We start from the raw sequence: 24,129 nt of genomic DNA on the forward strand, positions 1-24,129 counted from the left end.
AGATAAAGCTTAGTTTTAAAGCACCCAGGAAGCAAGTCTTTAGTTCAAGGTCATCATATGTAGCCACCACTTCCATTATATATGTCCTTTCCCAATTTCTGTTAACAGGCACATACTAGGAAGGCTTATCCTGTTAGTGCTAGGCACTGACTGGAAATGACCATCTGAATAATATTTACCTGAATATTTACCACAATAGTTGCTTACCTGATTTCTTATTTTAACTTTGTTATTTGGTTTTCATTGTAAGAATTTATTTACAGTTCTTGTGAACTGCACTGATTTTTAATGAATTAGCAGTATAGATATTCTATAAATAAATTAAGGGGCAAATCCGAAGAAAAGTATTTTTAAGGCTGAAATCCTATCCATACTTGTGTAAGAGGAAGTCCCACTGAACTACTTTTGAGTAGACATACATAGTTAATAAAGTAACAGCAATTATTATACTGAATGTGATCTAAAATATGGCATGTAATAAACCATATATATTTATCAGATAAATAGGACCATCCTTAATATGAATAGTAATTGCAACAGCATCATGCTGTAAAACACTTTATAATAAGAACAACTAGCATACAGCTTTTACTGTTTGACATTTTATTATGTTTTTATATGTGCTGGAAGCTGCCCAGATTGGCTGGGGAAACCCAGCCAGATGGGCAGGGTATAAATAAAATTATTATTATTCATTTTATTTTATTTTATTTATTACATGGGAGTAGCTGTATGGTACTCCTATAATGCATGCACCCCATTAAGATAGGAAGCATACTTAGCTCAATTTTTCTTAGAATATACTTTGATGAAATCTAAGTGGTGGGTTGCATCACACAAGATTTTACTGTCTACTAAAAAAATTAATCAAGGTGTTCCAGTCAGGGGTGTAAGAGAGAGATCTTTGTTAGACCTTTGGAACTGCAAGTAAGCTTGGCTATACTGTGCACATTTGTTGCTTAAGAAAACACTAAATGGAAAACGCAGATGAACTGTCCAACATCATGTTTTACCAACAAACAGTTCTGTTAATCCAGGAGAGGCAAAATAAAGAGTGGTATATTGGTAATTTGGTACTTAATCTTGCAATGTGGTATATACTGCTGTCTACTACTAATGTCTTTCTGCTTTTTCTGCACAAGACAGACATGCTAGTCTCTCTGCAATGCAAAAGAAGAGATGATATAAAACTGTTATCAGAAAACACTAGGATAACATTTTACTCTCCAAGGACATTGGCCATTTTCTTGGGAGACTCCAGCATGCAGTTGCTGCATGAGAACCAATAGTGATGCTTGATTCTATGTATTTTTGTCTGAATAGAGATAATTGTTTCCCGTCCCATTGCAGGTATTAGCTTAGCAATGCTAGCATGATTTTTATCATTTGTTAGGGTTGCCATACATATGGAATTTCCTAGACATTCAGCCCTCGTTAGCAGCATCTGGGTGGAAATCACTTAAATGTCCGGGAATCTCCGGATGTATGCCAGCCCATGTCAGTAGTGCAGATTTTGTGTTCATTTCATTTAAGAAAGCTCAACAACTTTGCCCAAAAACAAACAAAAAACAAACCCAAAACTTTTGTATCCGGATTTTCACTTTTTGAAATATGGCAACCCTAATTTATTACCCCTGTAATAACTTTTCATAAAAGTTACTGCTTATTTTTCACACATTTCAGCTCTGATTTGAATGGTCACAGGCTATACTTTTGCATTTTCTTGCCCTTCACCTATTGCAATATTTATTTATAAAGAATATTTACCACTGTATCATAAAAATATATCACAGCATGCATACATACATACACACATACATACATACACCTTTACCTGTCAATGATTATACTGTATGCATCTGATCAAGTGGACTCTAGCTTATATATTTGCCACATTTTCCCTTGTTTCTTTTGATGTACTACCCCTCTGGAAGTTTATTTCAAAATACTGTACTACAGCAAAAAAAGAGCTTCCGTCTCTGCCTATTTTCATTTTCTCCTGCAATCTTATATGCAATTCCATCCTCTCATCCTGCATATGATAGATTCTGCAGATTGTGGGGAACCTTTTTTATTACCTTGGTTACTGTGGGGGACTGTGTTATATTATCCTCAGTCATTGTTGCTTGCAACCGCCACCTAGTGGTGCCAATTACAAAAAACAACAACTAAGGTCATCTTAAAACAAGAGTCTCCCACTCCGCCCTGCCCCAACCTGCAGTTCGTTCAACTGGGACAGAGCTTTCCAAACTTTTCATGTTGGTGACACACTTTTTAGACATGCATCATTTTGCAACACAGTAATTCAGTTTTACTAGCAAAACGGAGGTTAAACTAACCCCTTCCCAGCCCCAGGAGGAGCGTAGGGAGTATTTGCGTGACACACCTACACACTGCAGGCAACACACTAATGTGTTGCAACACACAGTTTGGAAAGCTCTGAACTAGGAGTATGAAACAATCCTAAAACCTTGCAGGGAGAGGGCAGAGTGTCTGACACTGTTGGGTAAGCTTGTGTTGGATGCTGTTGACAAGCAGTAACTTTCTTGGCTTGAAAAGGGCCTAGTTTCATTTCCATCATGAGCAGAAGCTCACTACCCTTCCTACTGAAGGCTCCTACTCCAGAGCTAGAATATGCAGCTCAAAATAATTTCGAAGTCACTTTTACATTTATTCTAACACAATGCTGTGTTCACTGGTGGAGGAACGGGGGTGCGGAGGCAGCGGACCGCCCCCAGCACCACAATTCCGGTAGGGTGCCATCACGGTGCCCCCCCAACACTCGCCACGCACCCCCCTATGCACTGGGCGCAACACCCCCAGAACGCGTGCCATGCCCTTGCGGGCGGCATACCACACCCCCGGGATGCACACCACGCCCCCGTGGGCAGTGTGCCACGCCCCCATGATGCACGCCACGCCCCCCGGGGCACCAGCCACACCCCTGCCTGCTCTCAGCCCCCAGCAGTGGAGCATGCAGCCCCGCCACTGGCTGTGTTACCTTTAAGGGGGGGGGGAATTGGCTCTCCATAGTGTGCACCCCAATCCCTCAATTTATATGCCACTGTGGAAGAAACACAATTAAAGATATAGGTTTGCTGCTACTAGCACAGGATGCATTTCTAAGGTGCAATCTCCAAGCATAAAGCAGGGCTTCTTAATGTCTAGCAACAAACATTATGGCCAAGTCTACCTGGAAACCCTTTTTCTTGTGGGGGCACTCCCACCATTACTTAGTGCAGCGGCCAGCAAACTGAGGTCGGCGGGCTGGATCAGGCCCAATTGCCTTCAGGATCTGGCCTGAGGACTGTCTGTGGATCGACGTGGGGATTATGTTCGTTTGGGCTGCGCCATATTTTTTTCTGTGCCATTCCATTTCCCCCACCTCTCCCTCACACATACTGCGTCGGCGCCTCCTCCCTCCCTCCTCCTGGCTTCTCCCCGCCCTGCCTAGAGAAGGAAGGAGGCTGGGTTGAGCGCCATTTTAAGCAGCCCCTCTCCGGAGCCAGCCCTTTCATGCTGCTCATCTTCCTTCTGCCGCCGCCCTGGCGCTCCTGTGGGCCAGAGAGCAGAGCAGACGAGCTCGCTATGCCTACCCACAAGAAGCAAAAGCAGCGGTGGTGGTGGCAGCCCCTGGGAAGGTAAGCACAGCAGTTGGGGATGGGGTGGGGGGAGGACTACTTGCCCCCCTCGCCTCTTCTTCCAGTCCCCCCCCCCAGTGCCGCTTCTCCAGCCCGCTACAAGGTCTGAGGGACACGACTAAAAAAATTTGTCGACCCCTGACTTAGTGTCTCATAAATCACATGCAGAGTTGCAGGGCCTTTTTTTCAGCCAGAACTCACCGGAACTCGGTTCCGGCACATCTCACATGGGTGCCATGGCTGTTATAAGAGAATAAGGGAGGCGTTCATGGCAAGTTGTGGCACCTCTTTTTCCAGAAAAATAGCACGGCAGAGTTGTTTCATTGTCACCACAGAGGACCCACCAATTATTTAGAAGGTTCAAAGAAAATATAATGCAGCGGGCATCTGCCAGTTTCTGAGCCCACCATCCCTGCCTCATAATGTTACAGCTCTACAGAATCTCTTAGAGCAGATAACAATCAACTCTCTAGGATTTTGCCAACCAGACAGGGCCCTTTTAATGGGAGCACTGAGTCCGGTTGTCATAGGCCTTTTACACCGAAGGCCTCAAATATGAAGAGCCCGCAGCTTTGTTGCTAACTCTCAGAAACACGAGACACAGAGGAACGTCCAGGTTCCCTCAGTACTTCTCTCAGCAGCTGGGCTTAGCCTCTGCTTCCCCTCACAAAGATCATCCGCCCCACCTGTCCTGTAAGGAGGAACAGCAGGACCAGACGCTCTGAGGCAATGGTATCAACAGCACCTTTGTGAGACCTACCTGCCATGATGGGACTGACAAGGCAGCGGATGATTACAGCTAGCCCCCAAAGGCCAAGGCCTCACACTGTAAAAACAGCCATTTATCGGCTGCATTTACAGCCATTTCCAGGACATCTGTGTCACTAGGGTATTCTTGAAAGGCTGCCAAGACCTGCTTTTTGAACTGTGAGCTGCTCATTTCCATCCAAGCTGGTCATTGAAAAATCAAGTTTGATGCCTGAGCTTTCCTCTACTTTCCCTGTTCCTTTTTCTGTTGTGTCATTTCAGATTTTCAGTCCAAGGGCAGATTATGTGTGTGTGTAAAAAGTTTTCCCAGCTGACAATAGGTATAAGATGCTTTCAGTGAACAAATAACCCTTCCCTGAATTCAGGTAACTTGAGCCCCATAAAACCTAATGGGGAAAATCACGAAACAAGCTCCATAATATAGGCGCTCATGTCCTTTTGGCACCACAAGATGAGCGACAAGAAGAAGTGATGGCAGGCAGGAGGAAGAGCAAAAGCCCAGCCCAACCACGTAGTCAGACTTGGCTGCATACACCCCCACGAGGCTCTCTGTACCCCTCAGTGCCAGGCTCCTGACTGACCAGCAGATGCAGAAAAATGAAGAGTGGGAACAGTTCACACTGGACACAGCCAACAAAGAGACTGGCAGATGGGCTAAGAGGAGATACAAAGATAGTAAATGAATGGCAGTGCCGGTGCCTCTGTGGAACCAAGGTAGGAAATGGAGGTGGGGAGAAAAATGGAGGGCCCAGAGGTTTTAATCCTGAGAGGGAAAGTGTGTATGTGCGTATGCAGCATTACTTTTATTTAGAGATGAATTGGGGAAATTAATTGGCTTGTAATTTTTATTGAGAGATGAATTGGGGGGGAATTAATTGGCTCATCTTCGGTAAAATAGGTGTGTTTGAGCAGCAAATGGGGTTCAAATGAGTGGCCTTGTGTTTGGAGGTTCATATACCACATCTCTTGGGCAATATATTTATTGCTTAGCCTCACCAGTTTGCATTTTGTATAATGGATGCTTTGCTGCAATATTAAATACTGTGATTGTTCGCCGCTCTCTCCCCCCCCCCCCAGACAGCCATTTTGTGACTGGCTGGGTCTCCACCATGGCAGCCATTTTGTGACAGCTACCACCCACGTCTTCTCAAAATGGGCCCCTGCAAAATCCCGTCTGTAATATTGATGTAGTTTTTAATTATTTTAAAGGCATGTATACAATAGAACTACCTTCTCAGCCTGTGAGTACGTAACACTCTCTGCTCATGTGTGACTTTAAGAGAGATGGTTGTCTAATGCTATCTATATGAGCATTTTCCTTGCTCCCATCCTTCAGTTATGCAAATATTTTTTTTTATAAAGATATTTATTAAAGTTTTTAACAATAAATCATCAAACACATAAAATACAATACAAACAATAAACAACTTTAAATGTTTTAATCAAATACTTAAGTAGTTAATTTAGACATAATATATATCCGGTTTTTATCTTTGTTTTTAGACATCACTTATTCTCAAATTTCTTTCAATTAGGTTACTGGTGCCATGTTGTTTTCTATCCTGCATCCTCTTAACATTCATACAGCTTACAATATTTTTGTAAATAGTCATTAATTTTTTTCCAGTCCTCTATGCAAATATTTTTTTTAAATGACATTGACATGTAGTACAGTAGGCGGTGGTCAAATGCCTCAGGACTTAAAAATGCACTTAGAGTAGAAAAGTCAAACGTTTGTATATATTCCTCCTTAGTCTTGCACTTTAGTAATAACCAAGTCAAACTATTTGACTTTTTAGAGGGGCCTGCTTTCAACAAACACCAAATGAGTGAAATGACTCATCCATTTCTAAGATACGACATGAAAGCTAGGGTAAACCGGTTTTTGTCAGTGATGTACTAAGCAGGCCTCTTTTGCAACCTATAAATCAGGAAATTGTCTTTAAAAATGCCTTGAAGCCATCAATACGTTCCAAGTTCCCTTATTTGCACATATTTGCATTTGAGCTTATGTAACGGTTAATCATTTCAAAAGGTGTATTATTACACTTTCCCTGTAAGCTATTTTTATAAAGAAGGTTGAGGATTTAATGGATGCATTTGAATCCTGGTGTGTTTTAATAAACCACAAAGCATAACATATATTTTGCTGAACTCATTATATTGATAACAGTGCTTGGTGACAATGAAAAACACAAAAGGAAAGTCTGTTCAGTAAACTGCTGAATTTAGGCTATACAGTGGTACCTCGGGTTACATACACTTCAGGTTACATACGCTTCAGGTTACAGACTCCGCTAACCCAGAAATATTACCTCGGGTTAAGAAGTTTGCTTCAGGATGAGAACAGAAATTGTGCTCCGGCGGCGCGGAGGCTCCATTAGCGAAAGTGGTGCTTCAGGTTAAGAACAGTTTTAGGTTAAGAACGGACCTCCGGAACGAATTAAGTATTTAACCCGAGGTACCACTGTACGTCTATTTTACACATTTTTAGGGGTAAGCCCACTGAACACAGCAGAAAATACGTTTGAGTAAAAATATTCAGATATAGCATGTTATGAAGGACTTAACACTTTTCCTTTTTCAAAATTGTTTTGTTCTGGTTTATTGGCATACATAGCCCATGCATCTGCATAAAGGGAAAGAGGTAGAGGTGATCTATCATTATCATTATTAATTTATTTATACTCTGACTTTTTCCTTGATGGGACTCAAGTCTACTTACAGATAAAAACAGGAATCACTAAAAACACAGAAAATAAATCTTAGGATAATTTTCTGGTTGTATTGGAACATTTTCTGGTGTCATAAAGAATTATCTAATTTAGCACATTTAATTTTACCTGTAAATTAATTAATTAATTCCACTTATGAATAATGTCCCATAAAGTATCTCAAAGTTATTTCACAATAAAACCATCAGCAATAAAACAAGTACACTATTTCATTTATAAGAACAATTAATACCACTTTCATTATGTAAAAACCTTTTCAGGTCTAGTGCAAATAAAGACTAGGGTAAAGATCTCAATTGAAAAGCTTATTTTTGAAGAAAGGTCTTCAATTAGGTCTTGAAAGAACAACAAAGATGGTGCCTGTCTGATATGTACTGGGAAGGAATTTGAAGTTGGAATTAGGTGCCACCATGCCAAAGGCTCAGTTCCTAAGTACAGCATGGATGTCCTGATGAGGCAGTATCTGAAGGAGGCCCTTTACTTCACAGCATAGTGGTTGGTTTGGTAGAATAAACATAAACACATGGAAACTGCCAAGCTTGCCATTATATTTGCATTTGGCATCCATTCATTGTTACTTATGAACTTAGGAAACAGATTTTCCCCCCTGTGGAAAAAATAAAGCACTGGAAAAATGTCCACCCCACCTCACTGGCCTCCTCCCACCATGCTTTTATGAAGCCATAATGCCTTTCAGCAGACAGAAGGGCTGGATTAATGCTGGTAACTCCAATATTGTTTCTAGTTCCTGGTTTGCTTCCACCACCTGCTTCAGTATACAACAACTATGGGCTGACGCCCCTTCTAACTTCACTCACCAACTTCTGCACAGCACCTCTTATTCCTCTGAAAGGCCCTTGCTCCTTGCCAAAGTCCCCCTCCCCTCCCCTGAGTCCCTCCCAATAATAATAATAATAATAATAATAATAATAATAATAATAATAATTTATTATGTATACCCCGCCCATTTGGCTGGGTTTCCCCAGCCACTCCGGGTGGCTTCCAACAAAACACTAAAATACAATAACCTATTAAACATTAAAAGTTTCCCTAAACAGCGCTGCCTTCAGATGTCTTCTAAAAGTTTGGTAGTTATTTTTCTCTTTGACATCTGGTGGGAGGGCATTCCACAGGGCGGGAGCCACAACTGAGAAGGCCCTCTGCCTGGTTCCCTGTAACTTTGCTACTTGCAGTGAGGGAACCACCAGAAGGCCCTCGGTGTTGGACCTCAGTGTCCGGGCAGAACAATGGAGGTGGAGATGCTCCTTCAGGTATACTGGACCGAGGCTGTTTAGGGCTTTAAAAGTCAGCACCAACACTTTGAATTGTGCTTGGAAACGTACTGGGAGCCAGTATAGGTCTTTCAAGACTGGTGTTATATGGTCTCGGCGGTCGCTCCCAGTCACCAGTCTAGCTGCCACGTTCTGGATTAGTTGTAATTTCTGGGTCACCTTCAAAGGTAGCCCCACACAGAGCGCATTGCAGTAGTCCAAGTGAGAGGTAACTAGAGCATGCACCACTCTGGCGATCTCCATAGCTCATCTACACTCTTGTTGAACCCGCGGCACCACCAGAAGCCCAGCTTACTCACCAGCTATGCCCCTGTATGTGCTGCTGTGTACAAGTGGGCCATCTCTCTCTCTCAACCCATCCACCATGACAACCGCAGCTCACTTGGCTTCTTCAACACCCTCCACCAGAATCCAACCTGCTCACCCACTGCCCTTGCTGCTCACCCACTCTGCCACTTCACCACCTCTCTTGTTCATCTGCTCTGCCCCCGCCACTCTTCTTGCTTGCCCTACCGGCAAAAGCCCCAGTTGCTCACCCCACTATCCCACTTGCTCAACCTGCGTGCCTGTCTGATGCTTCCCTCAACCTGGACCATGCACAGTCCATCGTCAGCATAACAGTGGACTAGTGCAAATTTATTATAGAGCAAAATATTGCAGAGGTACTGTAGTATCATTTAATGCCCCTGAAGACTGCTGGGTACTGGGGCCATACCAGAACTGTTGGAGGTCAGAGGCAATTGTATTTCATCCTGCAGGGAGCTTTACTGTTACTGAAGGCAAATGAGCATAATGGTCACAAATCCAATACATTCAGGATTGGCACTGTCCATAAGAAAACCAGTTGCAGCAGACTTAATTTAAACTTACAATAACTTATAATAAGTCTAAAACTTAACACTAAGCATACTATGTTCAGAACAAGAACGAGGTATAAATGGGACATCAGCATAAGCATAAAAAGTAACAAAGTAAATAAATAATGCCCTTCACAATGCATAAATCACAGATCACAAAGGCTTAATTATTCCAAGGGTGAAAAATTGTGCCAGGGAACATTTATTTCCTATGCACACCTGACACTTTAGTCACATGCCCAAGTGACATCATCCTGGGCTACTTTGGCTTTGTCACATGTGTTCAAACCCATGCAAGCAGGCAAACTGCAAAATTAACTTTTGAGTGTCTGAAAGTAAATCTGCCTGCTTTAAGTTATTAAAATTTAAGTATTAAAATTCATCCCACATAGATTCAACTACAGTGGAACCTTGGTTTATGAACTTAATCCATTCCAGAAGTCCGTTCTTAAACCGAAACCGTTCATCAACCAAGGTGCTTTCTCTAATGAGGCCTCCCGCTGCCGGTGCCCTTCCAGCATTCGGATTCTGTTCTTAGAACGAGGTAAAGTTCACAAACTGGGACACTACTTCCGGTTTTGCAGAGTTCGTAAACCAAATAGTTCATAAACAGGGCTGTTTTTAAACCGAGGTACCACTGTAATATGTGTAACAATTTGCCTTTCTTATGTAATGACACAGACAGTATATTGACCATTGTTCTCTCTAACTACATTACAGAGAAGCTCTAAGTTACCCACAGTTACAATGCTTGCTGCTTCCTTTTGTGACTTCTTTGCATTTTCCCCACCCCATATTTTGTAATGCTCAAAATGTATCATTTATTAGATAAGCAGGACATTTATAACAGCCTGGTTTGTTTTTATATGATACAGATCTGTAGTATGCTTAGCACAGCCTTTCTGTTCCCTTCTGTTATTGTTGCTGTAAGTTTGGTATTATAAAACATTTGACAGCAAAAGATTATACAAGAGGGAAATTTATATTGGAATTCACTTCAGTTGGCTTGATACATATTAATCACAAATCGTAGCAGCTTGTAGCCTTTGAATACACCATACTTTACTCTGTTTTCAAATGAATGCCTCTCACATGTGGTAATAAGGTTAGCTTGACATTTCCTCATCCAGGAAGGTGACTGCTGCCTGCAAGTGAAGCCTTAAAGTGGAAGGGCACCATTCTACAAAACCTTCAAATGCATAATACAGAAGCTGAGCCGCATGTTCACAGCCAGGTTCTCCCAACTACTGTTGGAGGCAACATACCTCTGAATAGTAGTTGCTGGGAGTCAAACAGGTGGAGAGAGCACTGTCATGCTTTGGTCCAGCTTGAAGGTTTCCCATGGGCATCTCATTGGCCACTGTGACTAGATGGGCCCTTGGCCTGATCCAGCAGGGCTCTTCTTGCACTTAAAACACTGAGCAACTCAGAATATTTCATTCAGGCAACCTCCAGCAATATTTTTATTATTGGTAGGAGTGTTGGTTTTTTATTGACACCACCTCATATTGACGTTTGATACCAAATGGCTGAGTGGGCAGTAGAATCTTGAAGCTTGCTATTGGCTCTTGAAAACTACCACCAGCCTTCTTTTTTCAGGAGTGGGAGAAGCTGTGCTAAGTGGCTATTGACCTGCCTGAGGGGAGAAGTGGGGGGAGAATGAGAGTTAGCTTGAGGTCTTCTTGCCTGTATTGTTTTTAACACTCAATTGGAAGCCACCCAGAGTGGCTGGGGAAACTCAGCCAGATGGACGGGATATAAATAATAAATTATTATTATTATTATTATTATTATATAACAACAGCGCTGATTGAAAGGTGCTGCATAGCAGCAGAAAGGCAAGAGATGCTATTACTGGAGACCTTTGCACTTAGCACTTGTGACCTGTCCCAGAAAGAAATTGCTATTCTACATATCCCAATACATTGTATGGTCAATACATGATATTTACTCTCAGATGAGTATGAATACATGCCTTACTAATTTGCATTATTTGCAACTACAGCAAAGATCTCAATGTTTTTATTTTTTTGTTTTTTAAATAAACTTGGTGGGCTGTAAAGGTGATTTATTAATTGGAATAAAGTAGAGATGAACCTGCATAAGTTATTATTAAGGATTTATTTTAGCTATCCTCTGTACATTAGATGAAAATTGGGAAGCTTTATAGCTCGTATGTTATGCCTATACAGCTGCTGTTATTTAGTATTGTATGCAATGGCCTTTGGCTACATCTACAAGCAGTACATATTTATTCTATCATCAAAACCTGTGAGAGTGGAAAAAGACCTCTTCCGCTCCTGCAAGAAAGAGGAAGAACCTGAGCCATTAGGGTGATGACTCCATTTGTAATTTTCTGATACAGAAATGAATGCAACTTGTTCAGTTTTGTAGCAAGCTGTTTTCAGAGACATAATGGAATGGGGGGGCTGCTTCCACTGCTGACATTGGGGTTACTGGTGTTGGGTGCCAGTTTTCTCCAAAAAATAACACCCCAGCCTCAGCTTCCTGTTAAGTTATTAAGTGGCTTCCAAGTAAATGAGCTCAGACTGTGGCACAGCTGAGCCAGTATTAGGCAAGTGGATTTGGCCCCCTCAGATGCATTCCTAGATGCAAGCCTTTTTCTTTTCCCTAGATCTCAAAAAAGGGAAAAATTGGGTTCCATGGGCTTTAAATGGTGATGCAGTTCAGGTAATGGGAAACCTGATACTGTCTCAGTATGTCTTGGGCATTGTGGACACAATGCAAAATGGGGTTTTGCAGAAGGTTGTGTTGGCTTGAAAAGGCCAAGGTAGTCTGAACCTACCCACTACTTTTTCAAGGTACCTGCTCTGTTTATTCTGTTTTTTCCTCATACTATTCTTCCTCACTGCTTCTGGTTACCATCCAAGCTATAGGTGTTCTGCAGCCTGCTGTCCTAGGAGTAGGTTTTGGACATTCGAGATTCGAGAGTTGGTAACATGCTGTGTTCAGCTGTTTGTTATTAAAGGTAGTTGGAAGAATTCAGAACAAACATTTGTTTACACATTTTCTTGAGAACAATTCATTTTTGCCAAACATGATTTTTCTGTCTCTTTAATATTTTTAAATTTTTAAATTATTTTTTTAAAAAAATATTTAGCAGTAAGGTCCATTGCAGCAAATAACATGCTGATATTTTTTGAAGTAAGCATTTGGTAAGTTCACTCCTGCCAACATATCTTTTTAGTAAGAGCCTTATTATTTCAGCTTGAAGAAGAGTCTTTAGATTTCAGTTTAATTTTTGTGTGCCATGAGCTGCAAAATCTGATCCAGCTATAGCATATTTTCCATAACTAGGAGATTGCTATTCTCTCTCCCCCAGCCCCAAGAAATCTGTCAGCCACAGATCTAGGGCCTACTCAAGAAATCAAAGCAAATTTAACTCCTGGACCTAGGAACACACTCTCACTCTGCACCAGATTGACTGAAAGATCAGGGGTTAGAGATTGAGAATAGGCTTTACCCTATCTCTTGTGCTTGACCCTAACCCTTTATTTCAGGGGTGGAGAACTGGATTCATCTAGTGGTCTGGATTCTGACATCCCCGAACCACTGCAGCCCACTTTGACAGGGGGGTGGAGCTTGCCTCCTGCCAATCACCTGATGTTTTCAAGTCAGGTAAAGTTCTTTTCTTTGCAGACCAGTTTGATTAACAAAGAAAAGAGTTATTTTGCCTGCATGGTATGAAATCAAACCACATGAGCAAAGTAAGTAGTGCTTGATTTCATACTGCATAGGCAAATGAAGCATGATTTCATACTGCATAGGCAAATGAAGCATTTCCTTGCAGAGCTTGCTGTATCAATCAGGTGATTGGCATTGACATGAAGACCTGCTTTAGGTAGGCAGGGTTCAGCTGCATTACAAAGTTTCCATTCAGGAACTCCGTAGTGCAGTCTGTCCAAGCAGGATTTGCTGATACTGTAGCACTAATCAGGTTATTGGCACTTAACAGCAATCCTTGTTTGCCAAGGAACAATTGGTAGTGCAGTTTACAACTTACACTTGTTTCTTTATAACCGTCTTCATCTGCTCTACACATGACAGCAGATATGCGCTTTGGAGAAAACAGCCTTGCTGGCCAGAGGTTTCCCACTGTTGCTTTATGTGGACTACTAATACCCTTGTGAGCTGCATGATGGAAGATTGGGTCTAGACCCTGTCTATACAGTATTCTACTTACCAAGAAGTTGATAGAAGGTTTCTGTAGAGAGAAATCCTTTCCTTGCTTCATCATGCCAGTCATGTCCTCCAGTAGACCAGTGTCAGACTACATAGTAGCCAATAAGCTGTGCTTTTAGTTTTTATTGTATCTGTCTTACTGCACTTTCATATTTTTTTAATGATATTGTGGTATATAAGTATTTGTATGTCAGCTAGGTCATTCTCAGATTACCTATCTGTTCTAACAGCTGCTGTGGAAAGGCATTAGCAGACCCCTGGAGCCAATATAGCAGGGATTAGCAAACTTTTTCAGCAGGGGGCCAGTCCACTTTCCCTCAGACCTTGTGGGGGGCCAGATTATATTCTGGAAGGGAAAAAAATGACACAACAGCACCACAAGCCCCGGTGGCTGCTTATCTGTGTCTTGCAAGCGGCAGGGGCTGGCGGCGGCGGGACGATGAGCAGTGCGTGAAAGGGCTCCGGAGAGGGGCTGCTTAAAATAGCAGCCGCTCAAGCACTGCTGCTGCTGGCACAAACAAAGCCCAGCCCCCTTCCTCCTCTAGGCAGGGCAGGGAGAAGCCAGGAGGAGGGAGGGAAAAGGCACTGGTGCCATGTGAGAGAGAGGGAGGGAGAAGGAAAGAACGCGGGCGCTGGCGATCCACATGGCGATTCCCGGACCGTCCGTGGGCTGGATCCAGAAGGCAATTGGGCCTGATTCGGCTTGCGGGCCTTAGTTTGCCGACTCATGCAATATAGGAATCTTCTGCCTAGTTGAAGTGGCAGTCACAATATCCAGTTGGAAAAGAGGCATGAAGTGAATATTGTATGCCTGTGACTGCACTTCTTTCATAGAGGCAATGTAGGTTGCCTCCTCTTATTAGCCACTCTTGTTCAAACTCTTCTCTGTCATAGTCTGCTGACCTAACATAGCTACAGGAGGAAAAATTGGATCTTATTCTGGCTCATGTATTATAAATATGATTGTTGTGTACATTTCAAGTGTAGTATGTCACTCACCTGCAGGTGATAGTGATGTCTAAGCCTGAAATAAATTGGCTTGCGTTTTAGATTTTTAAGAGAGTGGGGGATGACAGAAAATGAATATTCTCCCCTGTAACAGATGTCAGCTACACACAGGTCAGATGGTGCCAGCCTAGTAAGTTAACTGAAAATGAAAAGCAAAGATACTCTATCACAGAATAAAATTAACATTACCCTGCATTTCTGAATGGATGAGATGTTCCATTAGGGATTTCAAATTCATAATGTGATTCCACTACACTCCCTTAGGACTGACAAGAATGCAAAGAACCATGTACAGTCTCTCCATGCATAATTTTAGGTCACGAATCTTAAGCATCTGATGCAGTCAAGGAAAGAAAAAAGCTCCACTAAAAACCCACTTTACCCCCCCCCCCAATTGCTGGAAATATGATATGAATGAAGTGGCTTTGATCTTGGTAACACAGTAGCCCTCCCCACTTTTTACTAGCACTAAGGGCTGCATGGTTACAGAAGGGCTGCAGGGCCAAGGGCTGCTTTTGTGCCTACCCATGAAGTTGCCTCCTAGCCACCCACCCATAGCAGAATAACTTCAGAAGTGTGGAGCCTTAACTCTCTGTCTAGGGTCTGATTTAGATCCCTGATCTTCCAGTGTTCTAAGTCTTATGGGGAACGTGGGGGGGGTGTCTTTACTTACTTCTCTATAATGGCAAAGCCCATCTCCCTGCTCCAGTGGTTCTCCTAAACCCCTGCCACCGCTACCATTCATTTTTTTACTTCCTCTGATCCTTTAACTTCCCAATAACCTAGTTACTGTGGGGTATAGGTGTGGTATAAAGCCAATCAGATACAGATATTATATTTAACAAGGTATTCATATTTGTTTATTAAGATATTATTAAGTGCACAAGCTTATCTGGTTACCATAGTACCGTATTTTAAATGATCAAATGCCTTGTTAACTTGTTACTGGCAGTTTAAATTCTACCAGCTTCCATTCAACTATTAATGTTGAACTAAGACATCTTTAAGGAAGCAGTTAGTTACCGTGTTAAAACACCTTAGCCAAATTTCCCTCTTATTTTCGCAGATAAGTCTCACCATAACCTTGCGCCCACTTTCCCAAAGCCAGACGCCTCACTTGGCCAGCTTTGGGAAGACAGCACAAGGATTGGGGGTAGGGGTGGGGTGTTGTTGAATTATGGCCTCTCCCCCCCCCCACACACACAACAAGGAAGTGTGTGGACCGCAGGTTTTGTGTCACAGTACTGTTGTAGCCCACTTGGTATGGGAAGTGTACTACGTGAAATACCTTGAACTTCACTTGTCAAAGTCCTATAGTATCTATTAACATTAAGAAGGTGACTGAAAGCACAGCCCTAACTGTTCATTCAGAAGACCAATTGATTTCAGTGGGGCTCACTACAGAGTAAATGTAATTAGGACTTATTTGATGCACAGAATAATAATAATTAACATTAAATTTTGACATTATTGCCTCCCCATTCTCCGTGGTGCATTAAAAGGACATATCTAATTTCTCTGGTATTGCTCTGTTAAAGAAAATACTAAGATACAGCGCTCCATATCACAGAAAGTGTAATGGGCCATGCATTGATGAAACATGACATAACATTACTCTAAGCAATAGGTCAGAAATAAAACATTCTTGAATCCGATATTCTGTCTGTCTTAGCTGGAGTCAGTAGCTATCACCATCTGTGAAATGCTCACCACTTATAAAGAAGATTCATTCAAAGCAGTGAGCATTTCACAGATGGTGAAAGTTAGGAGCCGTTTGAGATGCTCCAGACTAGGAAGGCTATCTTACGTTGCATTTAAGTCCATTGCTTGTCCTGAGAATTTTATCAGAGCTTTGCTGCCAAATCAAATCATTTATAGGCACAGTATGAACACAAGAAGAGGAGACTAGAGTAGACATAAGGCAGTTGAATATGTATTTTGGTATAACAGTCTTGTATGTAGACCTGAAAGCCCAAGAATTACAAAAGAACATAAGAACAGCTCTGCTGGATCAGGCCAGTGGCCCTGAAAGCCAGTGCATTTCCTCACCACTATATAGCTAAACAGTAAATCAGGCAGGGGTGCCAACTTGCCCTCAAGATTGTGGGTGCCCACTGCCACAACGTGGACGTGTGACATCCCACTCACATTCTTGCGGTAGGAAAGAGCTGCTCATCTTCCTCTTCCTCTCCTTGCCTCATCATCCGAGGCCCCCCCAGAAAAGGGTAATTTGCTCGCTGGCTGTGGAGGCTGGAGCTGAACTTATTTGCTCTCAGAGGCAGTGCCGCAGCCACCTGACAGCTTTTCTCATGAATTTTGTGGGTGTCCAGCACCCACAATTATATTATTGTTTGTGCCCAAGCACCCACAGCCCCTTGGAGTTGGCTCCTATGATGTCAGGAATGGAAAACTTGTAGTCCTCCAATTGTCAACGAATTCCAATTCCCTTCAGACCCAGTCTGTGAAGCCATTGGTCAGGATGATGGTCCAACAACTCCTGCAATGCCACAGATTCCCATCCCTGCAATTTTATTTTATTTTTAAAGCATCTTCTGTAAACTTGCATGTGCTGTACAGTACCCACCTCTCCACTCCCAGAATTCATTTTAAACAACCAGGAATCATGTTGCCATTACAGAACAGAATTTAATGCTATAGAATTTAAGTGAAGGAGTCCAATGATATTTACTCATTATGTAAACAAACAATAACACAACTCTCTCGCTGCTCAGGCAACCAATAAGGTAAAAGTTACCTTGTATATTATTTTGTGGGCACTAGTTTTGTGAAATGCTGTCTCATTTACTAACCCATTATAAGCAGAATAAATGAAGCAGGGAAGCTTTTTAAATGCAGTGGTACCTCGGGTTAAGTACTTAATTCGTTCTGGAGGTCCGTTCTTAACCTGAAACTGTTCTTAACCTGAAGCACCACTTTAGCTAATGGGGCCTCCCGCTGCTGCTGCACCACTGGAACACGATTTCTGTACTCATCCTAAAGCAAAGTTCTTAACCTGAGGTACTATTTTTGGGTTAGCCGAGTCTGTAACCTGAAGCGTCTGTAACCTGAAGCGTATGTAACCCGAGGTACCACTGTATAGCTCTACGTTCCACTTGACTATTTTAGGCATTGTACAGCTAACAGACAAGCTAAAAGAACTGCTCCTGTGGATGTTGCAATTTTTAAAGCTGGGTAACAAATAATGGAAATGTGCTAAGCAGGAACCTAGAGCCCAGAAAAGCTTCCACGAGGCTTCTCTCAAAACATCAGATACTGCACTTATACCCACAAGCAAATTTGAAGCAGTGGAGCAGACAGAAAACTGCACCTACCTGTAAAAGAATTATAATACGTCAGGAATATTTCTTGCAGAATACTTTATTGGTCATGGCATTTCAGTGGTTTTCCATAGATTTGAGACACAGGAGGACAAAAGCTTAGCATTGCTAAGAATATAGTTCCTGATTTTCTTGACACTCACTGTAACTCTTAGTACAATTTGATATTTTCCAGAAAGCCACCCAACTGCTTTCAATTTGCATATTTAATAATCAAGATTATGTAAAGTTGATCATTATGTGGTAGACTTATTGAAGGAGTACATCATAGGTCAATAGTTTGATGGAAATTGCTAATGAGATTTTTTTTGGGGGGTGGGTGTTGTGCAGCAGTTTTCTTATTGAAATCCTCCCCTCTTCCAAGCAGCACTTGTTGATTACCCATGTAATAAGATTCTCTGTTCAGCACACTTCCCTCTGTTGGTGGGAAATGGCAAAACCACAGAACTAGCTGTGCTCTACAAACATCAGAGTTCCCCTTAGAAACCATGCTTTCCAGATCAGTGGTGGATCCCTACAACCTAAATAAATATGGATAAAAAATAACCTTGCTCTGTTGTTTATTGAGCTGCTTCAATTTGGCAGAGGTTGGGAGGGAAGACAATGGATTCTGCATATTAACATGGAGATAATACTGAGTTCTAGAGAACACAAGTAAGTACAAAAATAGCTTGAATATTCCTGGGTGAAATAACTGTGGCATTTGCAGGAGGGCTGAATGTTAGGATCAAACTAGATGTGACACTAAACAAATAATTAGTAACAACATCTCTGTCTGTGTTCAAAGCATAGCAGTACAGACTCCTCAATTTCATCTTGACTGTTGTGCACAGGGAGGTTTAAGTTTTTTCCCTCATGACACAGTCCGAACAAAAAATCCTCCTCCTCTACACAACTACTGGCCCTATAAATGGGATCTTTCTCAGGCACACCGTGTGTGTGTGTGGGGGGGTGAAGCCTTCCTTCCCAGTGCACTTCAGTCATGACAAAAATAACCTCCCTCCATCATCTATTAATTTTTTAACAACACACAAACATAGTTGGGCTCTGGGACTAGTTAATACACAAGAGAAGACCTGTGGGAAGTGCTGTGCTGTTTCCAGGCACACTCCTGGTTTACTATCAAGGGGAGATGTTTGTGATGGGTAGAAATGGTGTTCACGTGTTTGTAACATTTGCAGGGATGTTGTAAGCAAGGCTGTGCCCATTCTTATGATAGCATTGTCACCTTTTCAAGATTCCTCCACCATGGAAACTGAGGCAACAGTGACCCAGGTTCTAGAGCTTGAGTTGAAGGTACATGACACAGCAATGTTGCTGAACCCAAGTAGATCAGGAGTGTGCCTGGATAAGACACCACTGTCTGGTACACTACCTGGCATTTTATGAAATAAAGGTGGGTTATGAATGAAAATAGATAATTAACTACCATCCACCGAGTGGCATCTTCATATAAGCCTGGCAAAGAGATTTGTAAGGCAGTTATCTCATGTGTGAACCAGCCATTTAATAAATTCTAAATCCTGGATATTTATTTAATACTACTCTACATGGCAACTGCATTACAAAACTGCTTTTACATAAGAGCTGCTCCACACAGTAAACTCTGTGTATGAGCTCAGTGCACAGGTTAGCCACTGCCCTCCGCCACCATCGTGTGGTTTGTCTCCAGAGCGCTGCTACTTAGTCCAAACAGCAGTCTGACATCCCAGTGTTGGGATGAGCCAGATGGTGGGACTAATAAATGTAACAAACCAATACACATGAATGGCTCGCTGCACTTAATTGGGTCCTGAATAAACTTTCAATATCAGAATCCTATCTTGTATCTTGCTGATGAAACACCAGCAAAATCCCCAAGGAACTAATGAGAACTCCAGTTTGCAGAGTTGATGAAAACATGCTTCCCTAGAGAAAACAATGTTGATGACAATGTTGCTATTATGTTCTTGCAGAATTAGAAGTTTGCCCACCTATTATCCTTACTGTATAAGCAGCTGGAATTATCTGCTCCTTGTGTGAAAGCCCAATGTAATGCCATAGATATGTTTAGTTTCAGGAGATGTGCATAAAACCTGGAATTCGGATTGTGGGTTTCTCTACCTTTTAAAACTCTTTGGCAGCTAGTCAGACTCCAACAGAGCAGATAAAATCAGAGAACCAACCCTGTGGAATCCAGGGGACCATGACAATGGAGCATCATCAGAGTCCCAGAATAGGTCTAACCAATGGCGTTTCAAACCATAATAAATTACTAATTTTGCAGTGGTTTGAACACTCACCACTCATCTTACTTCTCACCACCATTCCAGAGGAAACATGAAAACACCAGACAGAACTGGAATATAATTTGCTGTCAGAGCATCAACTCAGTGCATTAGTGTATTCATTTCAGCACATACACCACACTGATCCCTATCTTAAACTGGGATTAGGAGGACTGGCATGGCTGGCACAGTTAGTGCTGGCATCATGAGCAGGCAATGGACATCTGTCAAAGCCCATACACCTACAGGGGCCCATTGTAAACCTCTTCATCTGCTCGGCCTTGCTGCTTCTCTTCTCTGCTTTGCTATTCTTTCCTCTCTAAGCAAGGGAGCAGTGAGAAGAGTGAGAAGATGGAGAAGCATCGTCTGCTTGCCTTACCTTCTCCCCCTCTGGGCAACTGTGCTGATTGTGCCAAAGGACGAAGGACTATAGCTCACTGGTAGACAATCTGATTTGCATGCAGAAGGTCTAGGTTCTGGGAAAGACTCCATCTGAAACCCTGGAGGGCTGCTTCCAGTCAGTGTAGACAATGTTCCTAAAGAGAAAGGGAGGCAAACGGGCCTGTTCAATGACAGGTCTCCCTGAAAACATCTTGCCTAAGGGCCCTCCAAAATCTGGTGCGAGTTCTGGACACAGTCCAAGCAAGGAATTGATGCAGGAGTTTTTATGTGAAAACTCATGCAACCTTATACAGTACTTCAGGGTTGGGAAAAATACTTTCTGCACTTCTGCTATGTCAGGGTCAGTTAAGAGACATTCAACAATGAATGTAAAAGACAAACCTTTTACGGGTTGCTACTACTTCAAGCTGCATGTATGAATGTTTCACATTCTCTCTTATACAGTATGCTAGTTTTCTGTGTGTAGTGACTTTTGGGCTGGGTGGGGAGAAGTATTCTCACCTGCGGCCTGCTGTCCAGGAAAAGCATTTTCACTTGATAAATAGGTCCTCAATTATACAAACTGTAAGTTATCATCTGGATGCAATCTGAAATACCACAAAACAAAATAGGAATTTCTGGAAACACCAAAGAAATACACACACCCCACACCCACGCTTGTACAAATTACCATAAAATTGTATTACATTGCATTACTGAAATTAACTTTGAGCTGTTTGCATATTGTTACATAAAAAGGAGTTTGCAAATGTTCCCGAAAAATTGCCTGCATATTTTGTGAGGAAAACAAACGTGTTTGGGCTGCATTCTGCAAATCTGACAAATTGCAATCAAATGGTTTTATTACTGAGTTGATTAAAATATTCCAAAACACAAAACATGCAGGGAGGGGAGAGAATACAAGCCTGGGCAAAATTCTCACAGATCCTCAGATTATCAGCCTTTGTGTGGATATATAGAAAATCTTCACACCTTTTGGCCGACAGCACATAGAACCACCCACATTAACCAGCCCTTCATTCCTGATAGAATAAAGATGACTCACCAATGCCTCTCATTGACTATTTGCATATCAAACAAGCTAGATGGAAAAAGTGAAATAAAAAGCTCCATGTGTCATTGGATTGCATTTTATAGTAAATTTTGTTTTTATTTCCTGCATCTTTAATGCTGATAGTGAATTATTCTAAATTAATTTTATTAGTTTTACATTTATTAGTTTTATTATTTTTACAAAAGCAGCTTAAAGCAATGTACAATAAAGACATACATTAAAATCAGCATAAAACAAAACCAAGAAACATCTAAAAGACAACCATAGTTTTAAAAAACAGGATTAAAACAGTTCTCACCTGGGGTCTACTGGTTTTCCTGGCACACTCCAGATGTCAGGTGAAGGGTCTGAATCTCCAGGTGGGCAAAAGCACTTTAAAAAACATTTAAAAGTGCTCAAGGAGGAAGCTGATTTTCTAGATCCATTTCAATTGGGGTTTAGGTCCCGTTGTGGCACAAAAACAGCTTTGGTTACCCTGTATAATGATCTCTGTTGGGAGAGAGACAGAGGAATGTGCCACTTTTAATTCTCATGGACCTCTCAGTGGCTTTTGATACCATCAACCATGGTATCCTTCTGGATCAGCTGTCCAGGTTGCAGGTTGGCAGCATTGATTTGCAATGGTTACAGTACTACTTGGTTGGCTGCTTCCAGAAGGTGATGCTTGGGGAGTGCTATTTGGCTCCATGGAGTCTTCAATGTGGGGTTCCTCAGAGTTTGATTTTATCTCCTATGCTGTTTAACATCTACATGAAACCACTAAGTGCGGTCATCCATTGTCAGGAACTGACTGGATGAAGAGGAGTGGTGGGAGGCACCAGTTAGGGAACTCCCAAGAGCAGGTAGGCTCATAGCTAGGGGATTGGTGGTGGGACACTGAGGAGAGGTCAGAGGGAGAATAGTGGGAGGAAGGGATTGATGCCGAAGGGGCAACAGGGTTTATTGAGCAGGAAGAACCACTGACAGGGAGCAGTTCAGACTCCGAGGCTGAAGTGGAGGAGGAAGGACTCTCTCTCCTGCTGCGACGAGCCTCCCCTCCCGCTTGGTCTCCAAGAAGGCACTGAATAATGAGGAGGGCAGAACAGAGACCAGAGACACAGTTTGAGATTGCTTGGGAAACATCCAGGAGAGGAAGAGTCTTAGAAAGGGTTGAAGCCAGGGACCTTTAATCCTGGAAACTGCTCCATAGAGGCAGGACCTGCTGAGAAGTCTTGCTGTGTTGTCTGCTGTTTCCTTGAATAAAGAGTTAACTGACAAAAGAGCCTCGTGCCTTTCATACTGACCTGCATCTGACTCCAGCCCTGACATCCAGAGTTTTGGAATATGCTGTCAGCAATATGCGGGTGGCACACAGCTCTCCTTCACTTTTACATCTCCAGGTGTGACAGTGGACGTGCTGGACAGTTGTTTTGCCTTGGTAAGAACAGACTCGATGACAGCTAATAAACTGAAGATCAATCTAGATAACAATGAGGCACTGTTAGTGGGCAGTTCCCTAGACTGGATGAATGGATGGTTGCCTGCTTTTGATGGGGTTGCACTCTCTCTCTCAAGCAGCTGGTACTTAGCTTGTGGGTACTTCTGGATCCATTGCTGTTGCTTGAGGCTCATGTGACCTCAGCGGTGCAGAGTGCCTTCCATCAGCTTTAAGCTGGTGGCCCAGCTGCACCCCTATCTGGGCAAGGATTGCCTAAGTTTTGTTGTCAATGTTCTGGTAACCTCTAGGTTAGATTACTGCAACACATTAAATGTGAGGCTGCCTTTGAAGATGGTTCATCTGATGCCCTTCTTTGTGTGCTCCCTCCACGAGAGGTCTGGAGAGTGGCAGGCTGCCTTATCCCCTTAGTGGTTATGTGCTGGCTGGCCCGATATCCAAATGCCTCACACCTGCTCCAGAAGCTGTTAACAGGATGGTGTGAGGCATGTTTACATCATGGACCAGGTGAGATAGGTTAATAGAGCATAGATAATAAACCCTGCAGCCTCACTACTGCTGGCTGACACTCAGGCATCAGCTGACCCAGAAGTGGGTCCTCCCTGCCAATACTTATCCCTGAAGCGCAAGTTAATAAAGCAAACCAAAAACTCTTGAAAGTCCTAAAGGGTTTAACCCTTTAGGATGGGCCAATAAGCAATGAAGAAGAATTGTACAAACCAAGTAACCCATCTCCTTGTAATACAAAATTCTTCCACAGTAGGTTTGTCCTACTGATGGCGCCAGACGAGAATTCCATGTGGAATTCCTTTGGGAAGAAGGGCAGCATATAAATTTAATAAGTAAATAAATGCAGTGCATGCTCTGAAACACACGGTCTACCTCACAAAGAAGGTCATGCCTGGCCTTTCTGAAGAGGTAAAGAGCAGCCTCTGGTCCTTAAATGGCTCCATTAATTTTCCCTCCCCATGTCCTATGCCTGAAACTCCTTCCTAGAGCTTCCATGTCTCGCCTTCCTTGCCATCAAAATGTATCTTTGAAGACTCTTGGGGCAGGAACCTGTCCTTGCTACTTACTGTTACTCTGTAAAGCGCAATGTACGTTGATAGTGCTGTATAAATAAATAATC

General features: G+C 42.5%; 1 protein-coding gene across 5 annotated transcripts in view; it reads left to right on the forward strand.

Annotated features, from left to right (window-relative positions):
* Positions 1-2,996: 2,996 nt before the first annotated feature.
* The window catches only part of LOC309538667 (NXPE family member 3-like), a 46,795-nt gene continuing 25,662 nt past the window's right edge, over positions 2,997-24,129 (forward strand). For 2 of the 5 annotated variants that reach the window (XM_082234463.1, XM_082234458.1), the window contains exon 1: positions 3,761-5,123. In XM_082234463.1, coding sequence (XP_082090589.1) covers positions 5,007-5,123 — 117 coding nt within the window. In that variant the 5' untranslated portion in view covers positions 3,761-5,006. Of the gene's footprint in view, positions 3,642-3,760; positions 5,124-24,129 lie in introns of those variants that run through there. The other 3 variants (XM_082234459.1, XM_082234462.1, XM_082234460.1) reach the window with 3 other exon arrangements.

Source organism: Podarcis vaucheri, assembly GCF_965113315.1.
Source record: "Podarcis vaucheri genome assembly, chromosome: 8".
In the NCBI taxonomy this organism is placed as follows: Eukaryota; Metazoa; Chordata; class Lepidosauria; order Squamata; family Lacertidae; genus Podarcis; species Podarcis vaucheri.